We start from the raw sequence: 24430 nt of genomic DNA on the forward strand, positions 1-24430 counted from the left end.
AATAGTAAATCGTGGAAACGAAATAGTAAATCGAGGAAACTAAATAGTAAATCGAGGAAATGAAATAGTAAATCGAGGAAATGAAATAGTAAATCAAGAGAATGAAATAGTAAATCGAGGGAATGAAATAGTAAATTGAGGAAACAAAATAGTAAATCGAGGAAACTAAATAGTAAATCGAGGAAACAAAATAGTAAATCGAGGAAACGAAATAGTAAATCGTGGAAACGAAATAGTAAATTGAAGGAATTAAATAGTAAATCAAGGGAATGGAGCAAGAACAAATGTAGGGCGGGGCTTGATTTTGTCTGTGGGGAATTGATTGGATGGTTGTGGTGTGCTATTGGTGGATCTCATGTGAGTGACAGGTTGCCCCGCCCTCATCATCAGAGAAGAGAAGAGATGCTGCAAGAGGAAGATATTCTGATTCAAGATTATGAGGAACATGAATTTAAAAAAATGATGTGCACAAATAAATCATACTGCAATGTTCCATAAAAGAAGAAGAAAAAATGTGTCCATTTTGATTTCATTGCGCATGGGTAAGCTATCGAGACCAAATTAAATATGAGTTGTTGGATCCAAATAGTGTGGTGTTATTAAACTGACTCATGTCATCAAAATCTCCCTCCAGCTCAATCAGAGTTCTAGACCCTGTCAGTGTCTGTACAGTCTCAGCCCACACTCTCAACCTGTTATATCGCTGCGCGAGACTATATTTCAAACAAAGTGCATCTTCAGTAATAAAAGCTGCACACATGGAGAGATTCTGATGACAGCAGCTGTGCTTGTTTAAATACTCTGTACGTGTAGCCTACAGAAATATTTACATCCAAGAAATGATCGTGTCAGTGTTGTGTTGCTCTAACATACTGTGTTTGCGAAAAAATTTTTTTATCCCACACAAATTAATTATTAAAATTCGCACGCTCTCTCTCTCCCTCTGTCAATGTGCGTCATCTGGAATAGCGTCACGTGGGAGTACAAAGGCAAAGCTCGCGCGCTCTGCCCATTACAAACGATTCGACCCTCGGTCTCGAGGAGATACTTCACAACGCGTTTATTATTTAATGCAATAATGCAACCAAACATGAGTGACTTATATCGACACGACCTCGTCTGTTTGATAGGATTATTCAAACATCTGAGTGAAATCAGGGAAATCCCGCTCGCCTTTGCATTGTTTATTGTGGATTTATAGACGAGGGAAGACGTTTGATTGGAGGGACTGAAAGAAAGAAAAAAAAAAAAAAACAGAAGAAAAAGAAGAGACAAACTTTTTTCGTTTCGAGATATTCTCATTCAGATCACATTTTCTGCCTGCTTAAGAATCGCGAAGTTTGTCTCGAGCGCGTATCCAGCTGCTGGCGCGCGCTGGGTTGAGATGGAGAGGACGCGCGCGCTCAGATGGAAGTTTTCTCTCCAAACATCCAAACACAGAGAATCCGACGGACTGAATTATGAAACTGCAAAAAAACAGCTTTTAAAGCAAAGTATTAGTTAAATCGTCCTCTACGGTGGAGCGGAAATATGATGATGATCGTGAGATCTACTTGTGCGTAATGGACACATAACACCAGGAGGAGGATCTCAGCTGACAGGTGTGTATTATTGCTCAGTAAACATCCGCTTTATCATCCACTGCATCGTAAATCAGTACAAATATCTGGATCTGGTGGTCGTTTTTTGTGGATTACATGGATTGTTCGTCATTACGCGCAGACTTCAGATGTATTTCTTCACGTCTCCAGTGTTTTTCTTGGTTCTGTTTATGATGCGATAAAGGAAATGTTCAGCAGGTTTGTTAAAGGTCAGTATCTCTCCATCAGATGAGCAGATGAACACAAGACCAGTATTGGAGAGCATATGTATGATCGATATGATCATTGAGCTGCAGAGGACTTTATTACTTTTGCCACCCACACACACACACACACACACACAGATTTGTGCTTATGAACAGCAGATGATCGTGGGTAGTCATATATATATATATATATATATATATATATATATATATATATATATATATTCATACAGGAATCTCGTCACAATCAAGACAGTCTCTCAATATATTCTTTGATTCTAACTCAGAACAAAATAAAAAAAAGTAAAGTATACACACTTATAATTATACACATATTTACACATGTATGAATACATTTTAGGGGTTAGCCTATATGTAGAATTCAGAAACCCTTGTTATTAGCGACACCGGTGGCCATTAAGTGAACTGCAGCAGAACTTATTGCTTGCGTAACCGATATACTCATGCCGAAGTTATTTTTGTTATTCACTTAGAAATAAAAAGAAGTTGGAAGTGCCTTTGTTAACGAACATCTCAACTCCGCCCACATTTAGATGAATATGCAAATATGTGCTGCACACTTTCCTCTCAATAACAAAATAAACAACAAAAATGAGAAAACAGCAGTTCAGAAAGCATCTGATCATACTGATGCGAATATGTTTGAACCAGCTCTGAGATTCAGGTGTCATGTCGACAAAATTACATATTATAGTTTGATTATGAAGTATATGAGACTATAGACTATATAGATCAGGCTATGTGAGACTATAGTTTGTATTAATGGCTCTTTCAGCATTATCCTGAACATTGTATAAGCATTAGTTTCATGTGTGATTGAACGGAAGAGAGTCTCTCGGGAGCGTAAACGTCACATCCTTTTGATTTTCCTGGCAAAACCTGTCCGAGTTCTTCATATGAAATCAGTCTAGACAACCAAGGAAGTCAGGGAAGGTCTTGGTTTTATGTTTCGTTATGTGTTGTTCACATATTGACATTAATACATGGAAATTCTTACATATAGCCACTTTAAAAATATTGCATGTTTTTGTAATAGAACAACGATAAACTGAAGAGCAATGTTTTAATAAAGCCCTAAATATATTATATCTAGGCCATAGAAACATCTGTTTCAGGGTTCAACACAAAAAATCTCTTTGTCTAAATTACTATGCTTTGCTTTTTTTTTTTTACACAGTTTGTAGCATGATATGAAAATTAACCCTATTTCTTAATCCACCATTTTCCTCACTTTTCCGGCAGCATTAAAGGGATATTTCACCCAAAAATGAAAATCATGTCATTTACTCACCCTCAAGTTCTTTCTTTCTTCTGCTGAACACAAAAGAAGATATTTTGAAGAATGTTGGTAACCAGACAGTTGATTACTCAAATTATCTTCTTTTGTGTTCAGCAGAAGAAAGAAACTCATACCGGAATAACTTGAGGGTGAGTAAACGATGACAGAATTTTCAGTTTTGGGTGAAATATCCCTTTGAGACAAGAGTTTTTGTAATCGTTTAGACTCTGTTACTGACGATAGCGAGCGGTGGAGGCTCTGGAACAGTTTTTCTGTTAGAGAGTTTCATAACAGTCTCAGTTGTGAAGTGTCTCACCATTGTGCTGCTCTAGGCGAGATCGGCATGTCTAGAAACAGCCTTGAGAAAGCTTACGAAACTACTCTAATCTTACATTACTACAACAAGGCCAATACAAGAGCTCACTGGCAATTATCATACTGAATGAGATTTTGTTTTTCAGTGCAATAACTGTCTTAATTTTATCATGTTCTTGTGGTATAGCTTGACAGTAGACCTGCTTTTACAGTATTTTGGTGGAAAATTGCTTCTTGTTACAAAACTGGTAAAATGCTATAGCTTTCTATCCACAAAAATATTACTGATTTTAAAAAAACAATCCAAATTACTGTGATCTGAGCCACTCAAAACACTGTATTATGAGCCGCTTCTTCAGTTTACAACACAACACAGCACAGCTTCAGTGGGTGAACGCTGTTTCATGTTGGGTTTAAATGTGAAATATTTTCAGCTTGTAAATCATTTAAATAAACTGGTTCAGGTGTGTTTGATTAGGGTTGGAGCTAAACTCTGCAGGACAGTAGATCTCTAGGAGCGGGGTTGAAGATCCATGTTTCAAAATATGATTTCTGATCATGAGTTACACATTTGTTTGTCAAATGCACAGCTATGACACCTTTGTAATATTTCACCTGACCAGCAGAGGACTGTATGGAGTTCCGTCACCTTTACACTCTTTTATACTTCTTATGTCTGTTTGACACTGCAAGTGTCATATTTTTCCTTCATATTTGCACACTGGAAAAAACACATGCTGCTCAAAACACACATATGCATTAAAAGCAACAGCCAGTATTGCCATCTATTAGAACTGTTCAATTAAAATGTGAACTTTGACTATTCATTGAACTTAAGATAAAAATGCACACTCAAATTCAAAAGACGAAGAACGAATTTCACTTTTTTGTTAGATGTTACAGTTGTCAGACTCCTTGTGTATTCAAAAATCTCACTGGATTATTACAATTAATGGCAAAATGAATGTTTGGAAATGTGAATGGATATTTCCTATTGACACACTACAGCAAAAGATATAAATAACTGGCTTAAAACCTTTTTTGGAGGGTGAAAATACTGACGTGCCTAAGACTTTTGCACAGTACTGTATGTTTTTAAATTATTATTTAAAATGTTTGGATATTTGGTTTAATTTTGCATTTTCTTGTCAGCTAAGTTAGTAAAAAATAAAAATAATTACAAAATTAACATTTTAATCATGCATTTTTGAAGCTGTGCTGTGTGTTTTTAAAGTGAAGTGTAGTGGTTCACAACCAGGGGGAGAAATAAAATAAGACAAAACTAAATTTTAAATTAGCTAAAACAACTAAGATTTGAGATATTTCTTATTTTAATATTTTCAATTCTCAACAACTGTTTGTTTTTTCTCTTTGCGAACAAGGCTTCCCACTGTCATGTAAAAACTGGATATATGAAGTAGTCTAATTTTCAAAATGTGATTTCTAGAACTGGAAAAATCATATGAGTATTTGGGCATTTTTGTAGCAAATATAAATTTTTCTAGTTTTGCCAAGGTCTGAAATATTTTATCAAAAAGAAAATGTGAATACAAATATATTTAAAAAATAGGTTAATACTGGGCAAATGGGTAACTGCAGTATTCACCAATTTGACATTAAAATCCCTATGAAATCAAAATTGCAGTTTTTTTGCTTTAAAGTATGAATATGTTCACCTTACTGTTATCTATAAGCTAGTGTGCGCCAAAACAATGACAACATTCACATTTAGACATAAACATTTACTTCATAATCACTAACTTCCGCCGGTATGGATCAACGATTTTGATGCACTTCAGCATCTCATTAGATTTTCTGTCCAATCAAATGCTGTCTAGAATCTGAAGTCATATGTTTGCGGGTGGGACATGCCACACCACTTTTCGCCAGGGTCAATATTGTCCCCACCACTTTCTGAATCATCTCGCGGTACAGATGCATCTAATAATAATTAAACATCTCTAGTTGGCTAGCAGAGTTAAATAAGACGCGATCTGGCGCTGGAATGTGTTGTTTCTGAAATCACGCTGAGTGCTCATGAGCGCTTCAATCTATCGCTAACCACTGCGGAGACTCTCTATTCGTTCCGGCAAAATCACAAAACAAAATGCACCCTGTTCTTGGTATACAATCACTGATGATCATCTTTGGTTTAATGAGAAAAAAACTATATAAGGGCGGATTAGAACCCAGAACCTCTGACACGCTTAACAAAGGTTCTACCGCCAGACCATTAGCGGATCTGTATGTTTATTCACTGACGTGGTCACACAATTACAGTTTTCTTTATGGTGAATGCCACATAGTGCACTATATAGGGGATAGGGAACAATTCAGAGTGTAAATATGCTTTCCATTGGGGTGAATGAAGTCTGGTTTTACATTAGTGTCATGGAATGAGAGTGAAGTGTGAGAGTTTGTGTGTGTGTGTGTGTGTGTGTGTGTGTGTGTGAGAGAGACCTCTGGCAGAATAGAGCAGGATTTCAGCAAAAACTAGTGTGATATCTCCTACCCGAAATTGAGTTTCAAGTCAACTAGTGGGTTGTTGCCTGTTATTAGCACTTTGTGAAATGTTCTTAAAAGTGTTTTCTTGTGTCACAGTTCCTCTGTAGCTTTACTGAAAACAATGCCTAAAATATTGATTAAGAGATAAGCGATTGTGAATGTCTTTTTGCAGTGTGTGGAGCACACGTTTGAAGATTAGATGTTTGAAGCTGCTGATAAACACACAGGCGATTAGAAACGGCTCATTGAGAGTTAAAGCATTGTTCAGAGGAAAGTACCCGTTTCCAGACTGTTGGCTATGATCTCATAATGTGTGCTTTTGTTCTAATGTTTGTTTATATAATCTCCACCTCTTCTATCCTCAAGCTTCCAACTCTGTTAACATTTTATTTTCACGGCTTTGTTGCCTTTTAGCAGAATAAGTTTGTGTATGTATCGCACCGCTCGCATCAACAATCACTGACTTCACAACCTTCATTCTCTTATAAACACAACACCATACAAGAGCCAGCTAATTACAGGGCCTGAGGCACCACCTGTTTAGTGCTGATTAAAATTCATTTGCATATAATTAGATGTGAAGCTAATAAAGATTTGATAAGGTAAAATATAGTGAAAATTTAATGCAAACAAAGGAAATGAAAATCCCAGTGGAAGTAGACCATGTTTAATCTTTGTCTTGTCTCCTCCCTAATGATTTCATAGTGGACTGACCATTTGATTTATTTGTAAACTCATCTATTCATTCATTTATTAGAAGAGGTTAGAAGACAATGTTTCGCCCTCTCTTACAGATATTTGAAGAGTTTACCCAAAGAGTCAACACCAGAAGAGAAAAACGCCACCGATATCTCTTCCTAGACTCTGAATGTGTGGGTTCACCTTCAACCTCTGTGTGTTTTGACATTTACCATCACTGTAGTCATCAATTGATCGATCAATAAAAACTGGCCTCTTGACAAAAGCTGTCCTCTTATGCCTGTAAACTCTTTTGGCTGTTTCATTTGATGAAATATGTAATTACTTTTTCAGGCGCAGGTGGCTAGTATCACTCGGGCAATATGTCTAAGCATGAAATCAGATCCGTTTGTGCTACAGATGCTAATGCTTTATTAAAAAAAGGTACTGTAGATAAAAAACTTTGAAAATAACCAAAGGTAAATTTTTGTTAAAGCCCGTTCACTGCAAGAATGATAACTATAAAGATAACTATATCAGCGTCCACACCAACACTATCTTTCTGTTCATTATAAGTGCACTGCAGTTTTGTCATCTGCTGCTTTAAATGATGGAGCTCTGATGGATTCTGATTGGCTGTCAATGTTTTTATCGATCATCAGCTGGAAAAAATCGCTCTGAATGTGATTCATATGATATCGATCTATGCCGTTATCATTATAGTTGAAGTGTTTACTCTGGAGTTCTTTTTAGAATGATTTTTTTAAAAAAAACTATATCTTTATCATTATAGTTATCGTCCTTGGTGTGAAAGGACCTTAATAAATCTATATTTATTTCTTATAGGCTGTAAAGGATTTTTACAAAACTTTTTTTCTTCAACTTTGCATGTTAAAATAAACAAATAAAAAGAGTGTTAAAGGGATAGTTCACCCAAAAATTCAAAAAAATTATCCCATGATTTACTCACCCTCAAGCCATCCTAGATGTATATGACTTTCTTCTCTCAGACGAACACAATTGGAGTTATATCCTGGTTCTTCCAAGCTTTATAATGGCATTGAATAGTGTCTGGGTTTTTGAAGCTCCAAAAAAGCACATCCATCCATCATAAAAGTAATCCATACGGCTCCAGGGTTTAATAAAGGCCTTCTGAAGTGAAACAAATGGTTTTTGTTAGAAGAATATCCATATTTAAAACTTTATAGACCATAATCACTGGCTTCTGGCCATCCGCGAGTCGAGTTCCGGCAGAAGGGTGTCCTCTGACTCGATGCATGATGTAGCTCCTATTAAATCGAAATCCTCTAACGTTTTTCTTCAAAACTCCTTGTTTTAGAGATCTAATTCATGGCATTTTGTTTTGCTCTATCCTCTGAGCTTCTGCGTTTGTCAATACTCACCTTACGGTACGCCTACATAATACATCTATTCCTTTAATACAATGAATTTTCTTACTTTCTCTCGCTTTCAATTTTCACTGATGGTAAATGAAAAGAACTAGCCTATGACACCTGAGCAGGACACAATCTTACAGGAGCAAGACTGAAAAATCCTCATACACTTCTACCAGAGAACGCCACATTGTGAAAGCTGTGTGCAGGCGGAGGACAAAATATGATATTTTTTGCCGGAGCATACTGGAATCAATCTTATGGTTGCCAAGACATGTAGTAACATTGTGCATTAATATAGAACTGAAGAATGTGCTGTAATGTCACTCATGTGTCTCAAAATGCTTATCCAAACTACCAAAAGTCAGCTCACTATAAAAAATACATAAATAAATACAAATTTAAAGTTATATTTTGGGGATTTTTGTTTGGCAGGAGAGCTTGAGAAGGAACAGGAAGCAATTGGATAGGAACAGACAGGACTGAAATTCAGGTCAGCCAAAGCATTGCTGACCACAAGGCTGTCTCCAACATAAATATGTCATTTAAGGGTTTACTTGCAAATTAATATATGGACAACATTTATAAAAAAGAATAAGGATTGGTGTAGGATTGCACATTGGAGGTGTAGAGGGCCTAGTGAGCAGGGTTATTATTAAAGGTGCCCTAGAACCCTTTTTCACAAGATGTAATATAAGTCTAAGGTTTCCCCTGAATGTGTCTGTGAAGTTTCAGCTCAAAATACCCCATAGATTTTTTTATTATTAAATTTTTTAACTGCTTATTTTGGGGCATCATTAAATATGCGCCGATTCAGCGTGCTTTCCCTTTAAATGCTCGCGCTCCCCGCCCCCGAGCTCTCGACTCTATAATACATTGCATAAACAAAGTTCACACAGCTAATATAACCCTCAAAATGGATCTTTACAAAGTGTTCGTCATGCAACGTCTAATCGCATAAGTATAGTATTTATTTGGATGTTTACATTTGATTCTGAATGAGTTTGATAGTCCTCTGTGGCTAAAGCTAACATTACACACTGTTGGAGAGATTTATAAAGAATGAAGTTGTGTTTATGAATTATACAGACTGCAAGTGTTTAAAAATGAAAATAGCGACGGCTCTTGTCTCCGTGAATACAGTAAGAAACGATGGTAACTTTAACCACATTTAACAGTACATTAGCAACATGCTAACGAAACATTTAGAAAGACAATTTACAAATATCACTAAAAATATCATGATATCATGGATCATGTCAGTTATTATTGCTCCATCTGCCATTTTTCGCTGTTGTTCTTGCTTGCTTACCTAGTCTGATGATTCAGCTGTGCACAGTTCCAGACGTTAATACTGGCTGCCCTTGTGTAATGCCTTGAACATGAGCTGGCATATGCAAATTGGGGGTGTACATATTAATGATCCTGACTGTTACGTAACAGTCGGTGTTATGTTGAGATTTGCCTGTTCTTCAGAGGTCTTTTGCACAAATCAAATTTACACAAGAAGGAGGAAACAATGGTGTTTGAGACTCACTGTATGTTATTTCCATGTACTGAACTCTAATTATTTAACTATGCTGAGGTAAATTCAATTTTTAAATTCTAGGGCACCTTTAACTAAAACTAAAAACATTTTCATTACTTTAAACTAAATAAAGATTATTAATTACCTAGTTCCGGCATGAAACTCTAGATGGCACAGGCTGATAGGTCTTTAACTCATTTGGTATCGATCACGTCTTTATCTACATAGCACAGCTGATTGGTTGCTGTTGCATCAGTGGCCAATGAGCTGCGGCTCAACATTCAAACAAATACCGGTAATGTTGCTGTTAGCAGTCTGCAGCGTGCTTTCAGAAACCCTCCACCTTCCCCAGCTCCACCTGTATAGATCTGCTACGGGGGTTAATACATGTGTTACATGCGCAGTAGCATGTCTTACATTATTATAGGGATAATAAACATTACAGTTTACTTGCTCTTTCCTAGCAGATTAGTAAATTGATACATAATATCTCTTAGATTTGATAAAAGAATTTATTTGTATATAGTTTTTTTGTTGTGTCAGCATACTTGATTTTCCTTGGCTGTCAAAATCACATTGCCAGACTTGTAAATGGGGCAGTCACTCTGGACTAATGCTTCAGTCTTTTATTTATAGAATTATTTTATCATTGATTTCAAACATTTGCATTTACAATCATGGAGAGATCTTCTTAAAGCTCCATCATGCTGTGATTTGTTACATTGTAATGTTGAGTCATTGTTCTCTTTCTTTTGTGTACTTCATAATTATGCATGACTTTGTTTTGCTTGCTCTGTGTATAAAGCAAGACAAAGGTAACAATATAATGCTGTGATATAAAAACATTTAAACCCCAACAGTGCTTAAACCAGCACATTTCCCTAACGCCTAGAGCTGTACTGAGATAGAGATCAAAGATAAGACTGGCTGAAGCCTCCAGCTTACTTAAACACTTGTTTATCCCTTTATTTGCAGGCTTGCATTGCCATAGCAATGATTGCCACAGGTGGGGTGATCACGGGGCTCGCGGCACTGAAAAGACAAGACTCCACCCGCTCTCAGTATAATCTGCCAATCCAGAGCCCAGCCAATGCACCGGAGAAGAAAAGCACCAAGCGTAAACCTAGAGCTGATGTGGTGGTGGTGAGAGGGAAGATCCGCCTGTATTCAGCCTCAGGATTCTTCCTGGTTTTGGGAGTGCTGATCCTCATGGCAGGCATTGCAATGGCTGTTCTTGGATACTGGCCTCATAAGGACCCCCAGAAGACACCAGAGAGCAAGCTGTCCGTGAACGATACGCAGGTGGGCTCCATCGCGCAATTCTTGGAGAAGCACCTGCATTCCGAGAAGATGAAAATGTTGGGTCCTTTTACCATGGGAATTGGGATTTTTATCTTCATCTGTGCTAATGCCATCTTACATGAGAACAGGGACCGTGAGACAAAGATCATCCACATGAGGGACATGTACTCGACCGTCATAGACATTCACAGCCTGCGGATTAAGGAGCAGAAGTGTACGAACGGGGCCTACGTGGGCCCCTACGCGGACACAGAGATCCGTTCCTTCGGTCTGGATGGCCAGTTTGCCTCACGGCTCGCAGCAAACACGCTAATGTCCTTCTCCGGTCTGGATGGTGACATCCGGTTCTCCCACAGGACCAGCTCGGCTGAGGACGATGAGGGTCTGATGAGCGAAGCCCGAGGCGGGTTTGGCCTGTTGTCGCCTACCTACAAGGACCGTTCTGAATGTATCTTTGGGTTCCAGGACGAGGGTGTTCGTCGGTGGGAGGACAAGCGTGGCGCGCTCAAGAAATGCCAAACGCGCTCCATCGTTTCTTCTTCCATCAGCGCCTTCACGCTGCCCGTCATCAAACTCAACAACTGCGTCATCGACGAGCCTGACATCGACAGCATCACAGAGGAATTGGAGCAGAACAGGGTACACTCTAGACCTCCGTCAATGGAGTCGTTGACAGTCCCCGTTCCCGATGTCGCCAAAGCTTTCAAGCCTCGGGGCGTCCAGCTGCTCCGGAGCAACTCGGCCACCGAATCCCCTACCTCCACATCTTCACGTTCCTCGCTGTCTCCTGGATCCACCAGCGGTAGATACCTGTCACCTGGAGCGGCGCGTAAAGACTTCGGCTCCAATAACTCCCTCCACATGTTGTCAGCCCATTCCAAATCTCTGGATTTAGAGAGAGCGCCCACAATGCTGACTGTCCAACCTGAACAGAGGAAACACCCTAGCTGGCCCAGATTGGACCGCAGTAATAGTAAAGGATACACTAAACTGGAGGACAAAGAGGACCCTATGGACAGGCTTATAGTGCCCCCAGTGGCCATGAAGAAGGACTACACTAAAAAGGAGAAACTTCTAATGATCTCCAGGTCTCACAATAACTTGAGCTTTGAGCATGATGAGTTTATGAGCAGCAGTCTGAAGAGAGGCACCTCAGAGACCAGATTTTAAAACTGAGCCAGTGTCAAATGTCAACCCACTGGCTTTTGGCCTTCACTGATCGCCTGCAATACAGTTTTTGAACAGAAAGCTTAGGCAGTTGTGCTGCTTTTTTTTTGTTCTTTCACTGGATTTTCAGAATGATATTTCACCATGAATTTGAAATACAAAAAGTGAGCTGTAATGGTAAATAAAAGTATGGGTAGAGCAAACAATTCAGTAACTAACAGGTTAGCGCAACTTGTTCAAATGTGTTTGTATTGTTTTTGTTATCATTCAGACAGGATCTATTGTCTGTTTGAGTACAGTATGTGTGTTGTACCAGCACTGCTAGTTATTTTACTTTAAATAATTTATTGTTTAAAACACACACACTGATATTTTTGAAGAGAACTTATCTATGTATAATTTATGTTTCTCAGAATAAACACGACCTTTCCAGATAACGTCCTGCTTTGTTGCACACAGTTTCATCATAAGCATAATTTAATTTACCTGTAACTAGGTCTATTATAGCACTCGTATTAATAAGATAATTCACACAAAACTGACCATTCTGTCATCATGTACTCATCATCACGCTCCTCTCAGTTCATATGCTGCTACTTTTTCTCTTTTCACACAGCTCTCTTCCTGAAAACAGTACATAGATTGTATATGTCAGAAAAGGACAAAAAATAAAAGTAGTCAGTACAACTCATTTGCTTCAATAGCTTCATGTGATAGACTAAGAAGTTTTCATATTAGCTGATAGTAAATTCTGAAATCACATTCACAGAATTATTATTTTATCATTATTTTATTGTTTGTTGTTTTTGGGGTTTTTTTTTTGGTCCTTTTTGGAGCATGACACTATGAACTGTGCTCGTATATAATAGAGTTTTATGAAGATTTTGCTGACTTTCTCTTTGCGATCCACTGAAAAGAAATAGCATACGTGAAGGTAAATAATGAGACAATTTTTTTTCTCATTTAAGGTCTTATGGTCTGTTTTAATTTACACTGCAAAAATGTATTGTAACTTAAATTTTTTCTGCAACTCTGGTTGACAGTAAACTACTATAAACACCATTAATAACCTTTCTGAAAGAACTTTAAATGAAAATTCACCTTATTTTCTAAATGCATGATATAAATCTTATTGTGAACAATTAATCTATGCACGTTTATTTTTTAAATTTGTCCTAAATTTAAATTGTAATGTTTAATCAAAATGTCATAGCTGGATCTTTTGGTAAAACGCCAGACTTCTCTTTTGTGACGTGTACAGGATGCTCCAATCATTTAGTCTGTTAAACCCCGCCCCTACGAGCTCACGCTCATCTACATACACATTTGAGTGCCACGCCCATATCTCGACATCCAATCAACAACTGACGCATAAAATCACATATTTTTTACACTTCACCACCACTTTAAATATCCCCAAAAAAGTGTAACACTGATCACCATAATGGTGACTTCGAACAAAACAATTATCATTACAACAGCATTAAATGTCCATTAACAATTATGCAACTGGCAGCACCTTTGTAAGGGGCCATATGATGCTTTTTAATGTTTTCCTTTCCTTTATAGTGTTTTGCAGACAACATTCTAAGATTTTTCTCCATATAGTGGACTTCAGCTGGGATCAAAGGGTTGAAGGTCCAAACTGGACCTTTCCAATGTGATTACGCAATGCGTGGAGCATCACAGAGCAGTGCAAAATAAGCATTTGTGGTTAAAAAGTATATAATTTTTTGGACCTTCAACCCGTTGAACTCCAGTGAAGTCCATTATATGGAGAAAAATCCTGGAATGTTTTCCTCAAAAACCTTCATTTCTTTTCGGCTGAAGAAAGACATGAACATCTTGGATGACATGAGGGTGAGTAAATTATCAGGAAATTTTAATTCTGAAGTGAACTAATCCTTTAATGCATGTTATCTATTACACCCAATAAACAAAATAAAGAACTTTTAAAATAGCATCATATGACCCCTTGAATACAATTCAAAAACAGTTTATCAGTATGTATGTTTCTTGGGAATTCAGTCTATGGCACTTGCCATTGTTAGTGCCATACAGGAAAATATAATTTCTATTTTCACTTATTGTGTTATGAATAAAATTACCAAACTTGCAGTGATTTTCATGTAAAAATTCTGAATATAGCATTTGATTACTAAAAACTTACACGTGGCTTTAAACCAGGGTGTCCAGTCCTGCTCCTGGAGGGCCACTGTCCTGCAGAGTTTCAACCCCAATCAAGGTTTTTAGGTGTACTAGAAGCTTCCAGGCAGGTGTGTTGTGTTGTGGTAAGTTAGAGCTAAACTCTGCAGGACAGTGGCGCTCCAGGACCGAGTCTGGACACCCCTGCTTTAAACTGGACCTTTTTATTTTTTGCCACCACAGCACAGTCTATGAGCAGTTCAGTGTTGTACATCACTGCACATCCTTCTCCATGACCTTGCTGTACAAAGACCAGTCAGCAGCCCCCAAAATTCAAAGAAAACTGGAGAAAAAAAATACAAACAAGCTTATTTTATCAGCCCTAAATTCCTTGCAGCTCATGTTTGAGCCCAGCCCCACTGTCAATGTGAACACGAACAAATCTAGGAGGATCACTGAAAGTACTGCCAAATTCTGCTCCCAGTCAGAGAAGATCCATCTGGAGTAATATGACCAGTCAGGGTGTGACTGACAATCCACTCCATCCTGTTTCCATGGAAATCAAGAGTACTCCATATTACAGCTCATGTATGGTAATATTCTCCAGGACGCAGCCACGCATATCCACACTTTATTACTCGATGCCATCATAACATTACACGCTTACCGTGGTGTTACAAGTTCACATTAATATTCTGCATGAATATTCAACAAATTCTTTGAAAGCAACCGTAACAACAAGGTTATTTTCACAGATTCTACAGATATAAGACCAACTGTATTAATGCAGAGAACTTGTACATGTCCATTATTGAATTCAGACATCTAAAAATGTGCAGGATTAGGGATTGGGAAACACTAATGCCTTCCATGCTGAATCACATACGTCATATTCAAAGTACGATTATTACAAACACTTTGATTTTGTAGCTTATTTAGTGTTTTTTCCGCCCCAAATTTCAGATAAAAAACAGTAAATATGTTATTGTATAGACCATGTATAATCAAGCCTTTTATGGCCAAATGTGACAGCAAGAAATTAATAATGAGCTAATGACAAAATATTTTCATTAACATTCCTTTAATGTGATCCTTTGACGTTTCCTCCTAATTAGAGTTGTCTCTCAGAGAGAAGAACCTTTGTTTGCTTGCGTGCCTCATTAAGGTCCTGTCTTACCGTCACCCGACTGGGGCTACAGGATCTCACCATAGCAACACAAGAACCCCTGCCAGTTAGCAAAGTGACGTCAAAAGACCCTCACAATGGAAACACCAGCTGCAAACGACAGCCTGGACATCTAGACAGACTCAGGGTTCATCACAGTGGAAACCTATTTCATACTATTCATTCCTAGTAGCGATCCAGTACTCATATCTGATACATATTGTACAAATATTCAGTCTGCATCAGTTTGATTTATATTCATATATCATATTCCCAACTTCAAAACACCTCTGTTACAATCTTCATGTTTGTGTTGAACACCAGAACAAGAGCATTAGTTTGTCCCAGTTACACTCAACAGCAATTAAATACACAACATGTCTGAGATCATACTTTTGAATCTCAATTAATATTTCAAATGCTGAAAATTCCCAAAACAGGCACAGGATCCAGGACAGGTCTAACTCAACTGAGACTATGAATCCCTATCACGCCACACTGTTTAAATATTTAATCACCGTGTAAATATTTCAAGCTGAAAGCATTCTTGTCTGAGCAAGTTTCTTATGGATTCTGAGCATTATATTATGCATATACACTCACAAACATAAACACACGCTTGGTCAGCTGAGCTCAGCCCATGGTGGTACTCAATTAAAGGATTAGTTCACTTTCAAATAAAATTTTCCTGATAATTTACTCACCCCCATGTCATCCAAGACTTCAGTGGTCTCCAGACGGTTGAAGGTCAAAATGTCAGTTTCAGTGCAGCTTCAAAGAGCTTTAAACGACACCAGACAAGGAATAAGAGTCTTATCTAGAGAAACCATCTGTCATTTTCGAAAAAAATACAACTGTATATACTTTATAAACACAAATTATCACCTTGCACATGCTTCCGCTTTCTGTATTCCTCAAAAAGCTTACGCTGTATGTCCTACACCGTCCCTATTCTACTTACGGAACGAACGTGGCGCCAGTTACATTTTTTTCTGTAAGTAGAATAGGGAAGGCGTAGGACATACAGCGTAAGCTTTTTGAGGAATACAGAAAGCAGAAGCATGTGCAAGGCGATAATTTGTGTTTATAAAGTATATACAGTTGTATTTTTTTCAAAAATGACAGATGGTTTCTCTAGATAAGACTCTTATTCCTTGTCTGGTATCGTTTAAAGCTCTTTGAAGCTGCACTGAAACTGTAATTTTGACCTTCAACCGTTTGGGCTCCAGTGAAGTCCACTATAAGGAGAAAAATACTGGAATGTTTTCATTAAAAACCTTCATTTCTTTTCTACTGAAGAAAGAAAGACATGAACATCTTGGATGACATGAGGGTGAGTAAATTATCAGGAAAATTTTATTTAAAAGTGAACTAATCCTTTCAGAGTCAATTTTTTTTATTGTTTTTCAGTTATTTATCTTTCTTGACCACCAAGCATTGAGAAAGAGCAAAAGACAGATATATGAATCCATATTTGGTTGTAAACAGAAGGAGCCTGTGCAGTCTTGGAGATAGTGGTTGAGGCGTGGATCTACTGAAACATGAGGAAACTCCAGGAAAAAAATAATCCAGTGGATAACACAAACATGACAGCTTCAGCAAAATAACCAAACAGCAGAACTGACAAAGAACAGAATGGAAAATAAGAGCTTTATATACACAAAGAAAATGAGAAACAAAACAAGGCACAAAGAAACAGATATAAACAGCCAATTAAAAGAGAGGAACTGTGAAAACGGATACATCGGAACTAACAGAATACATGTGGCATTCACATGCTGTGAGCAGCTTGTCCTGAAACGATCTCTCTGCCTTTCCATCTATAATGCTTGAGCTCAGAGTGACTGAAATCACGAGTGATATACCGTAAGTTCTTTATGAATCCTGAATTTTTGCTGTTGGTGTATTGCAACAGTCTCTCCAATACATGTTGGAATCTGCATTTTTGGTGAAATTCGCATTCCAGGGGCTAAATATCATGTTAGTTGAGGTCGCTTCAACCCGCGGACATGAAAAACAACCCACGGTAGCCCGATTCTGCGGGAAAACCGCGGACTTGGCAACACTGCCCTTACGCCCCCTTGTGGTTGAATCAGTACACAACTCAAAAAACATCAGTTATAGCAACTCAAGTAGTGTGACATTTAACTATAACAACTCAATATTGTGTTGTTTATTGTATTTAGTGTTAATCTTACTCATTCTTCATCATCTTCTTATTATCATTTATTATTTATAATTAATTCATTGTTTCGCCAGGTACAGCACAAGAGTTTTCCGCTCTTAATCCAGTCAGATATTTGTGCATCATCAGAATGAAGCTTCTTCCACTCTCTCTCTCTCTCTCTCTCTCGTTGTCCTCAGACTCTTTCTTTTATCCTTCACTCCTTACCCTCTCTAGCCAGCATTCTCACCTCCGACATGATGAAAGTGGAGTGTATCATCACACTGATTGATATAGCTGCCTTTAAATTGGTTTTAAAACCGCATTTGCTTAATGACTGAGTGTAAAGTGGATTAAATGTGTGACTCTAGTCTCTCTCTCTTAAATTAACTCTCTCCCTTCTCCCAGGCTCATCTTTTAATGCTCTAGTGTCATCTACAGAAGGACCACGGGGATGTTGCAGGAATTTTAATAAGTGCTCTTGTGTCTTCCACAACATGTAAACATCCTCCCCTCTTCTCTCACACTATTACTACTAGTGAACATTTGTTCATGAACACTATTGATCATAATATAATAACCAAATACCTGTAATCTCTACAGACAAGGAGCTTCTTTTTGGGGTAGCATGCAATATTTGATCTCGATATATTGGTCTTTCGGTAGATTCCTGCTCCAAGCCTGCTTCCTGAGGCTCTTCTTCCCCAGCCTGACGACATCAATCCTCTCTGTTTGTTGGGATTGTTTTTCTTCCCTGTTGAGTGCTTTTTGTTCATCTCGGAATTAATAAAAGTACTCAAATGGGTTTAGAGCTGACAAAAAGCCATTTAAATATACAGTGGCAATTTTATTTTATTTATTTTGTATAGCACATTTCATACACAATGGTAATTCAAAGTGCTTTACATAAAAAAGAATAATAAAAATAGAACATAAGGAATAGAAATAACAGTAAAAACAGAGAATTTTGCTATCTGGATGGAAGAGCTAGGAAGTCTCAGGGAGTTTGTTGGTGTTGTTGTTGTTGTTGTCCATCAGAGTGGATCTAAACGGATCTATCCATCAGAGCAGATCAGAATGGATCTTCCTCACACGACAGGATTGCTACCTGTTAAGGCACTTCAAACTGATAAACACAGTTTCAATCTCCCCTTTTGCCAAGACACCTCAAACTGCACCACACAGCCCTAATCCCCCTTCCAGAGATATCTTATCTATGCAACGCAGTTCAAATTTCCCCTTTGGAAAGTGTCCTGACTGTAATCCAGAGATATCTTAACCATGCACTACAGCTTAAATTTCCCCATGGTTTGTCCCCTTATCCAAATTTACCAAATTTTAACCTAATCACTTTCTTCCTAATTCTCCCAGCTCTTTCAACCAGACAGCAATATTTAAAATGCATTAAAAGTCAGAATAACAAGATGATACATAAAAGATATAAAATACATTAAAAATGAAATAAAAACAGGAAAAGGAATTAAAAGAATAAAAAGATAATACATATAAAATAAAGTGCAAACAGTTCGGACATAGCACAGTGCTCAATCAGCAAATGCATAGATAAAAAGATGTGTTTTGAGTCTGGATTTGAATGTGGCTACTGTTGGAGCACACCTGATCTCTTCTGGAAGCTGGTTCCAGCTGCGGCTGGCGTAACAGCTAAAAGCAGACTCTCCTTGCTTTGAGTAAACCCTTGCTATTTCTAAATGACTTGATCCTGATGATCTGAGTGATCTGTTAGGTTTATATTCTGAGCATATCTGCAATGTATTGAGGTCCTAGGCCATTGAGTGATTTATAAACAAGTAACAGTACTTTAAAATCAATTCTAAATGCAACTGGAAGCCAGTGCAAGGACCTGAGGACTGGTGTGATGTGTTCATGTTTTCGGGTTCTGCTCAGAATCCTGGCAGCAGCATTCTGTACGAGCTGCAGCTGTCTTATGGTCTTTTTGGGAAGACCAGTGAGGAGCCCATTACAATAATCCACCCGGCTGGTGATGAAAGCATGAACAAGTTTCTCTAAGTCTTGACTGGTGACAATGTATCTAATTCTTGCAATATTTTTGAGATGATAATATGCTGATTTAGTTATTGTCTTTACATGGCTACTGAAACTCAGGTCTGACTCCAGAATCACACCAAGATTCCTGACTTGATTTTTAGTTGTTTGACCCCTAGAGTGAAGGTACATGTTCACTTTGAGAACTTCATCTTTGTTTCCAAACGCAATGACTTCAGTTTTGTCTTTGTTTAACTGAAGGACATTTAGACACATCCAATTTTTAATTTCATCAATGCATTGGCACAGGGAGTCAATGGGGCTGTAGTCGTTAGGTGATAGGGCTAGGTAAATCTGGGTGTCATCTGCATAGCTGTGATATGCAATTTGGTTCTTTCTCATTATTTGGCTCAGTGGCAGCATATATAGGTTGAACAGGAGGGGTGCAAGAATTGAACCTTGAGGGACTCCGCATGTCATGGATGTCCACTCAGACTTATGGTCACCGATACTCACATAATAACCTCTCCCTTCTAAGTATGACCTGAACCATTTAAGGACCATCCCAGAAAGCCCAACCCAGTTTTCGAGCCTGTCAAGAAGTATGTTGTGATCGACACTGAGATCGAGTAGAACCAGCACTGATAATTTACCTGTATCTGTGTTAAGGCGAATATCATTTATTATCTTTATGAGTGCTGTCTCTGTGCTGTGATGCGGTCGGAAACCAGATTGAAAGTTGTCAAAGTATCCATTCAAGCTTAAGAACTTGTTCAGCTGATTGAAGTGCTTCTTGAATGTTTGTGAACCCTTTAGAATTTTCTGCATTTCTGAAAAAAATATGACCATATCACCAGATGTTCACAAAACAAATGAGACAAAAATATATACTTTGTCAATTATTTATTGAGAAAATGTATCCAGTATTACATATCAGTGAGTGGCAAAAGTATGTGAACTCTGTATGATAATTAAACTTTTCTGGTAACTGCAGATCAGTCCTGCACAATGACTTGACTTCAAGAAATTTTAGTCCATTCCTCAGTACAGAACAGCTTCAACTGTGGGATGTTGGAGGTTTCCTCACATGAACTGCTTGCTTAACAACATTTTAATTGGATTACGGTCTGGACTTGGTCATTCCAAAACATGAACTTTGTTCTTCTTTAACCATTCTTTGGTAGAACGACTTGTGTGCTTGGGCTCGTTGTCTTGCTGCATGACCTACTTTCTCTTGAGATTCAGTTCACGGATATATGTCCTGACATTTTCCTTTAGAATTTGTTGGTTTAATTCAGAATTCATTGTTCCGTCAATAATGGCAATTTGTCCTGGCCCAAATGCAGCAAAACAGGCCCAAACCATGATACTACCACCACCCATGTTTCACAGAGGGGATAAGGAATGCAGTGTTTTTCTTTCTCCAAACATAACGCTTCTCATTTAACCCTTTCATGCACAGAGGTCACAACAGTCACAAAAGCATTTTCTTGCATATGCATGGGTTTTGATGGCATAGTTGCACATCAACCCTAGCGCATCATCCTATACATTGCCACCAAGTGGCAAGCCGTTGTATGTCAATTTTTCCCCCCTCCAAACCAAGATGGCCGATGGCCAGTCAGAAATGCTAAGTTGCTCCAGAATATCCATCCATTCCTTCTATCCTAGAAGACTCTTGCAGGTAAAAAATATTGTAGCTCCAAGCAATATCTAATGAGTCATATCACAGTTACTTTACTCGTAACATCAAAAAAGTAATTTGATTATGTTATGCATGTTACTTTACTAATGCATCACCCTCAACACTGATCATTTCAGATGAGATGAAAACACCTGATCACTGGGTTTCTCAGAGGAGAGCTATGGTAGAAATGTGTCTATCTTCAACATAATTTGTTAAATACACACAATATTGCTGTGTTTATCTATTCAGTTCAAACCATAAATACATGCTGTTCACTCAAGTGAACATCTGGAAATCTCTTTGGAAAAATGTGTAAAAATAAATTACATTTCAAATCTTGTTTTTCATGCCCTATGAGCAATAAAAACACATAGGGAAAAAATCCTGACTGAGGTTATGATAATCCATGCATGAAAGGGTAGCAATTATCTTGAATTTCCTCCATTTGTTCACAATCTGCCTGACTGTGGATTTGTGGAGTCCAAACTCTTTGGAGATCCTCCAGTCTGATAAGCAACAACAACTCTTTTTCTGAGGTCCTCAGAAATCTTCTTTGTCCGTGCCATGATACACTTCCACGATCTTGAAGTTCAGACTGTTCTTTTTCATTGATTGAAAACATCTCAGAGCAGGTGGAGCCTAAATTCACCTTCAAATTAACTGCTAATCCTAGAGCTTCACATACTTTTGCCACTCACAGATATGTAATACTGGATAATTTTCTCAAAAAATATATATTTTTGTCTCATTTGTTTGAATGGGTTGTCTTTGTCTACGTTTCTAAAGGGATGACAAACATTCAAGCAGCACTATATCAAAGGAAAGCCTGTTATGCTGAGAGAGAAGGTTGCTGAGGAGTGACTCGAGGCGGTCGTTAAGTGTGTCTGCATTCGCGGTTATAATAAGCTACTGTGGGTTTTCTGTGTGGTCAACCACAGTCTCCATCTCTCTGTCCAAGTGTATGTGACACAAAATGTAATTGCATACAGTATTTAAAGACGAGGAAATAAAAGACAAGGAAAACACCACAGCGTAATCTGTGCCAGTTAAAAACGCTGAAAAAGCTGTTAACCACCTACTTCAACTGGTGCTAGAAGCAACATCACTAAAGAGTGAGCATGTGCATTAATCAAGACATGTAATATCCTCCACACACGGAGGAGTCTCACTGCTCATTTACACCACAATAAATCAGATGAACACAGCAGTCTGCATCTATACCACAAGAGAAATAGCGGCGCAGCATGTTAGTAGATGATCTTATCTCAGAAGAACAGTTCAATTATAAATAGGACTGACTCAATAGTTAAGGATTAAATTGGGAAAAAGAATCTCATTTGTTTTGACAGCTCTAAACACTTCATCATGTTTGTCTCAGATTATCTAAGTGACAAGAATGAGGGAAAAAAGCATCCTTTTTAACAGAGACAAGGAGAAGCACTTTAAGAATTCCAGAATACAATAGTTGCCCTCACGAAAACCGGAGGCTGTAACCCATGGCAACCCAATGCTGTTATTACGTGCGTGTTTCAAACCATTGTTCAGCCGCTGCCACCGTGAATCTCAGAACCAGAGGACAGGATTCTTAAACAGAACCACCACTGTAATTTCAACTGCACGGCCACACTCTGCGATGACACCATAAACAATGATACAAGTGCCAAAACATTTTAAAAATAACTGGGAGCACACAGAAAATTTACATTACTAAAAATAAGACCAATTTTGTTACATTGTCCTGTGAGCAGTGTATGAATTACAGCGCTAGTTAGAAATTGAAACGCAATGGCCAGTTAAACTCAATATAGTACAACTGCAGTTCAATCGAATATATAGCACTTGTAAAGCTTAATCTGATTTCTACATTTATTTGCACAACAGTTAGTTTCAGTTAGCAGCATTTCAAGAGTCGTGATATAAGCACTCAGTCTTTTCAGTGTTTGTATCATTCCACTTTTCTGGGTTTGTTCCAGACAGACTGATTTTTGCAGTGACCCTTTATGCAGGTTGCATTATTATGCCAATAGGTGGCGACAAGTATTTATTTATTTTGTATTTATTTATTAGAAGGATAGCCCCTTGAGATGCGACATCTCATTTTCGAGGGGGTCCTAAACAAGAAACAACCATATCAAACATACAGATATTCAAAAAACAAACAAACAAACAAGCAAAGTGTAAGACTCAACAAGTGACTCTTTATGAGTCACTGAATCATTCACTCAACCGATTCAATGGCTATGTTTACAGGCACAATTTTTGTTTCAATCAGAATTAATTTATTCCGATTGATGAATCTGAACGTAGTGTTTACATGAAAGCTAAACAAAGTGATCGGGTTATATGTCACAAGCTTTAAATCAGAATTGAGTTTTTGTGATGCGCACACTGCATGAATATACAGTTTTCCAGTGTTTGCATATACTATTTTCCTACATTGCTTCTTTTCTTTGTTTTAAAGAGCAGATTAATATTTATCTATTTCAGGTCCTGATTAGGAAACGATGAGCACATGAACCGTTGTGCCGTGCTGCTTATATTTATCAATCAGTACAAAACATCCCTTGCCACACCCAAAATAAAGTGTCTGTGGATCAGATTGAAAATAATAAAGTTTGTTATCACCGTTATGGTGATCGGTGTCTGGTTTATTTGGGAAGACAATGAGTGTTAGGAGAATTTTAGAATAACAGGACAGTTAGGACATTTTACACAGGACACATATGACACTTTTGAGGATCCAACAATTCATTTTCAATATCATCAAATTATCCAAATACTTCAGCCTAATACATTCTATTAAATTCTTTAAAGCATTTCATGTAAAACTTCTCATGTTCATGTTCCCACTGCAGTTTTCTCTGTGGCCTCTGTCATTATTCAAAATTGTCTTATAAGCGCACCTTTCCCTACTGTAAGTGACGTTACTGACCGGGCTCTTCAATGAAATTATGGTCCATCTTTTACAAAATGCACTGGCTAAATAGAAAATGTACCCGTATTTGGCACTTAGCAGGAGTTAAAGTGGATACTGGTCTGGAGGCACAAACATCTTTCAAAGTCATTGGTCTTGCAATATGACCTGTCCTAATAATTAATTTAATTATGTTGCATTGTCATTATTTTGGTGTGAGATTTAGTTGGTTGGTGTGAGAGCGTCAGACAGAGCAGCTGTCGGTTCAACCGTGGTGCTGATATTCTGAACACCAGCACTCCTGCTTTAGTGACAGTCTGCATTAATACTCCAAAAATCTTCAGTTTCTAATTAA

General features: G+C 37.9%; 1 protein-coding gene across 2 annotated transcripts; it reads left to right on the plus strand.

Moving 5' to 3' along the window:
* The first annotated feature begins 962 nt into the window (after positions 1–962).
* tmem200a (transmembrane protein 200A) lies at positions 963–12430 on the plus strand. 2 transcript variants are annotated; one of them, XM_048208205.1, is made up of 2 exons: positions 963–1601; positions 10503–12430. In XM_048208205.1, exon 2 carries the CDS (start codon positions 10521–10523, stop codon positions 11997–11999), a length of 1479 nt encoding a protein of 492 aa, XP_048064162.1. In that variant the 5' UTR covers positions 963–1601; positions 10503–10520; the 3' UTR covers positions 12000–12430. The 2 variants fall into 2 exon arrangements, with proteins under 2 accessions (XP_048064162.1, XP_048064163.1); XM_048208206.1 differs by lacking the exon at positions 963–1601 and adding an exon at positions 1633–1810.
* The last annotated feature ends 12000 nt before the right edge of the window (positions 12431–24430 follow it).

The sequence above is a fragment of the Megalobrama amblycephala genome, linkage group LG11 (assembly GCF_018812025.1).
Source record: "Megalobrama amblycephala isolate DHTTF-2021 linkage group LG11, ASM1881202v1, whole genome shotgun sequence".
Lineage (NCBI taxonomy): Eukaryota > Metazoa > Chordata > Actinopteri > Cypriniformes > Xenocyprididae > Megalobrama > Megalobrama amblycephala.

Coding starts and splice junctions, on each gene's coding strand:
- tmem200a (XM_048208205.1), top strand. CDS start 10,521: ATGATTGCCACAGGTGGGGTGATCACGGGGCTCGCGGCACTGAAAAGA.